The sequence below is a fragment of the Dipodomys ordii genome, unplaced genomic scaffold, assembly GCF_000151885.1.
Source record: "Dipodomys ordii isolate 6190 unplaced genomic scaffold, Dord_2.0 Scaffold46, whole genome shotgun sequence".
Classification (NCBI taxonomy): Eukaryota; Metazoa; Chordata; class Mammalia; order Rodentia; family Heteromyidae; genus Dipodomys; species Dipodomys ordii.
Window position 1 is genome coordinate 11026367 of NW_012267262.1, and position 4758 is coordinate 11031124.

Sequence of the window (4758 nt, forward strand, 5' to 3'; positions counted from 1 at the left end):
CCTGAGTAGCTAGGATTACAGGCGTGAGCCACCAGTGCCCGGCTAAGACCTCATCTTTAAAAAGGGGAATTGAGGGCTGGGAATGTGGCTCAGTGGTAGAGTGCTTGCCTAGCATTCATGAAACCCTGGGTTTGATTCCTCAGTACCACAGAAAAAGCCAGAAGTGGTACTGTGGCTCTAGTGGTAGAGTGCTAGCCAGGGACAGCGCCTAGCTCCTGAGGCCAAGCTCCAGGACTGGCAAAAATAAATAAATAAAAATAAAATGAGGGAATTGAGGTTGAGGATTTATTTAACTCAGTGGAAGAACACCTGATTGGCACAAGCAAGACCCTGAGTGTGGCCTGAAAAAAGAAAAAAAAGTGAAGGTGGGTGGGGAGAAAACCACTAGCTTAGAAGTCCATTTCCTTGGTACCAAGCAATCTGATCTCTCCCAAGTTTGAATCTTTCTTTTCTTACTTTCCTGTCTTATCCCTATGTACTATGAACTGTACATATTATAGAATTTCCCATATCTTGCCTTATTTTACAAATAATGGTGATATATATGTTTTTAAATTCCTTAGTAAAAGGTTCACCGTCTTAGACTGCTTTGTTTTGTTTCTTCCAATCTGTCTGGTTCCTATTTTACTTAATCCCAGTCCAACCCCTGCTTTCACTGTATTTGATATCAGTATAATTTGTGGAGGGGAAGGGAAAAAACAAATTGTTTAAATAGGGATACAGGTGGACCCATTGCAACAATGAGATGTACAAGTCGTTATGTCAAAAGCTTTACACCTTTTGGGGGGGGGAGGAGGCTGGGAAGGGGAAACAAAGGAGGAGGCTACAATGCTTGATAAGAAATGTACTCATTATCTTGCCCATGTAGTTGTAACCCCTCTGTACAGTATTTTCACAATAAAAAATTTTTGTATTGTCAAAAAAAAAGTTAATTCTGTTTATTTGTTTACCTTGGTTTTGAGATAGGATCTTGCTATGAATCCTCGGCTGACCTTGAACCCATGTTCCTCCTGCCTTAGCTCCTGAGTTCTGGGTCCCACCACATCTGGCTTCATGTTTAAGCACTAGAAATAGCTAATAAATATTTACTAGCTGTGTAATTAGGCAAAATCTCTTTAACTTGCTGAGCTTTGATTTCTTTAAATTAGGATTATTAAGATCTATTTTGTGGGCTTGGAATGTGGCTTAGTGGATAGTGGTTACCTCCCATGTAGGAAGCCCTGGGTTTAATTCATCAGTACCACATAAACAGAAAAAGCTGGAAGTGGTGCTGTGGCTCAAGTGGTAGAGCACTAGCCTTGAACAAAAGAAGCTCGGAACAGTGCCCAGGCCCTGGGTTCAAGCCCCAGGACTGGCAAAAAAAAAAATTCTATTTTGTGAAGAGACAAATTTATCTGGATTTAAATGAGCCTGTCATATTGTGTACACTCAAATGTTAGGTTTTATTAATAAGGATTAATAAGGATATAGTCTTGAGAAAAAACTACAGAGCAGCCATTAAGTTTATTTAAATCTCAGTTCTAATCTCTGGTGTTTTAGGAAAGACCATTGGTTGGTAACAGTTTTTATTTAGTCCTTGTGGCTGGAGACACAATTACCCTTGGATTCTGGATACCAAGAATGACTTGGACTTATTTTGAGATTTCATAAAATGCTTGAGTTGGCTTTATTTAGTAGAGACTAAATGCTGTTTTTACCAGCAATAAATTTAGTTCTAGGTTGACATCCCATTATTGTTTATAAATCAGTTCTTCAAACTATTCACATGATACTCACAAGACTGGTAATGATTACTTCCTTCTTTATTTGGTCCTGCTTTAGGAATTATGTTCAATTTTTTTTGTTGTTGTTGGTTATGGAGTCTGAACTCTGGGCCTGGGCGCTGTCCCTCAGCTCTTCAGCTCAAGGCTAGTGCTCTACCATTTGAGCCACAGTGCCACTTCCAGCTTTTTCTGCTTATGTGGTGCTGAGGAATCGAACCCAGGGCCTCATGTGTGCAAGGCAAGCACTCTACCACTGAACCACCTTTCCAGCCCTTATCTTCAATTTTAAAATATAATTTTGACAATTGAAAACAATCTGGGACTGATGGTGTGGCTCAGCTAGCAGATCACTTGTCTACCTAATAAACACGGGCCCTGAGCTCAAACCCATTACCACAAATAAAATGAAAAGAAAAAGATAAACAATTTTGCTGATTATTTTAAATTATCACAGTAATGGATAGATAGCAAATTACCCATCTACTTTTGGTATTGAAAATCTACAAATAAACATGAAAAACTTTTACGTTTGTGCTATTAATTTGTGTGGCAAAATATTAAAATTGCAAGTAGTTAAGAAATCATTTTGGGGCTGGGAATGTGAATGCTTGCCTAGCATGCGTGAAGCCCTGGGTTTGATGCCTCAGTACCACATAAACAGAAGAAGCCAGAAGTGGAGCTATGGCTCAAATGGTAGAGCACTTGCCTTCAGCTGAAGAGCTCTGGGACAGTGCCCAGGACCAGAGTTCAAGCCCCATGACTGACAATAAATAAATAAATAAATAAAGGACATACTCTATGTGAAGAGAAAGGTACAAGAAAGGTAGGGACCAAATTTATGATTACTTAGATTTAGTTCTAATAGCATACTGAAACCTAAGGCCCAGTCATTCAAATTCCTTTTTATTCTTTACAGTTTTACAAAAAAAAATAGTTTAGTAAATGAAAAAAAATATGATAGGAAAAATTTTGAGAGCCTGTTTTTCTCCTTTGGGTTGGACTTTGATTTATTTCTGTGTCTCCCCTGTCTTTTGTAGTATAGGTAATAAGCTCCTATTAGGCAGGAACCAAATTACCTTGCTTACCAAGCACTTAAGTCATCAACCGATATAATAGGAAGCTTTAAAATAGTATATTCTTTGTTTTGTTTTGGGTCCGGTCATGGGGCCTGAACTCTGGGCCTGGGCGCTGTCCCTCAGCTCTTCAGCTCAAGGCTAGTGCTCTACCACTTGAGCCACAGCGCCACTTGCAGCTTTTTTCTTTTTGCTTATGTGGTGCTGAGGAATCGAACCCTGGGCCTCAAGCATGCAAGGTAAGCGCTCTACCACTGAGCCTCCTTCCCAGCCCCTAAAATAGTATATTCTTGTAACTTCTGTATGTTATGTGGCACTGAAAAATACTTAAAGTTGTATAAACTATGAGTCAATTTCATTGCTACCTAGTAAATATGTCTGGGAAGCTGTACATATGACCTATATGAATCACTTTTCTATCTTTCAAATAGAGATGCTCTTTGCCTTATAAGCTTGTTACTGAAGATCAGATAACTTTTATGAAGCACTTAATTGAGTGCTTTGCAGATGACTGGTAACTGCCACAAAGTTCTCCTTGATTTGTCCTCTCCCATCTCCAGTTGATTTTCCACCCCTCACTGACGTCTTCCTACTGCTGCTCCTTCATGCTGTTTTGGCCATGCTGTTCTAGGAGGTCTCACTCCTCAGGCCTTTGCTCTTTCCCTCGTACAACTGGCTTCCTGGTTTTACTCAAGTTCCGGCTCAGATAGAGCCTTATCAGTAGGTCTTTCCTGATGTCCATTAGCTTCTGTTTGCCTTGGACTGCGCACACACATTGGTTTGTATCTGTCCACAGTCTTTGTAAGTCCACAAGGGAAACTTTATTTTGTTCACTGTTGCATCTCAGCACATAGACCAGTATTCAGCTAATATAGGTACTTTTTTTTTTTTTTGTCAGTCATGGGGCTTGAACTCTGGGACTTGGGCACTGACCCTGCGCTCTTCAGCTCAAGGCAAGTGCTCTGCCGCTGAAGCCAAAGCACCACTTCTGGTTTTCTAGTGGTTTATTGGAGATAAGAGTCTCATGGACTTTTCCTGCCCAGGCTGTCTTTGAACTGTGATCATCAGATCTCTGCCTTCTGAATAGCTAGGATTATAGGCGTGAGCCACTGGCGCCCGGTTTAGGTGTTTTTTTTTTTTTTTTAACAAATTGTCACTAGTAACTATTTCAATAAGTTCTCCTCATATTTTCTTTTCATAACTTGGGAAATCACCACTTTTTGCTAGATCTCATAAAAATGAACAAAGTACTGATTGATTCTTGGTTTCTCCGTGATTTTCCCCCTCCCTCTTCTAGGTTTCAGTGTGGCCCAGAAGCCATTTGGAGCCACTTATGTATGGAGCAGCATTATAAATACTCTTCAGACCCAAGTGGAGGTGAAAAGACGAAGGCACCGGTTGAAACGCCACAATGACTGCTTTGTTGGTTCCGAAGCTGTTGATGTCATTTATTCTCACCTAATGCAGAATAAGTACTTTGGGGATGTCGACATTCCCCGGGCCAAAGTAGTGAGAGTGTGTCAAGCACTCATGGACTATAAAGTATTCGAAGCAGTTCCAACCAGAGTCTTTGGAAAAGACAAAAAACCTACGTTTGAAGATAGTAGCTGCAGCCTTTACAGATTCACAACCATGCCTAACCAAGATAGTCAACTGGGCAAAGAGAACGAAGTATATTCACCTTCCAGGTGAGTTTATAGTATTAGATTATCATAAAATGTTGACAGAGTTTGTCTGCTTTTTTTTAGGAGACACTGACTTGCTTTAAATTGTGTATAAATATCAGAAGCAATAATTTTGCTTAAAAATCGGTGGGTAGGGGCTGGCTGAGGTCCTGGGTTCGATTCCTCAGCACCACATAAGCAAAAAGAAAAAAGCCGGAAGTGGCGCTGTGGCTCAAGTGGTAGAGCGCTAGCCTTGAG

The 4758-nt window shown here is 40.4% G+C and overlaps 1 protein-coding gene across 1 annotated transcript in view; it reads left to right on the plus strand.

Annotated features, from left to right (window-relative positions):
* Depdc7 (DEP domain containing 7) overlaps positions 1 to 4758 on the plus strand; it is a 24459-nt gene that overhangs the window by 8763 nt on the left and 10938 nt on the right. Inside the window, exon 2 of the mRNA XM_013019519.1 lies at positions 4134 to 4524. Within this exon, the coding sequence (XP_012874973.1) occupies positions 4134 to 4524 (391 nt within the window). The remainder of the gene's footprint in view (positions 1 to 4133; positions 4525 to 4758) is intronic.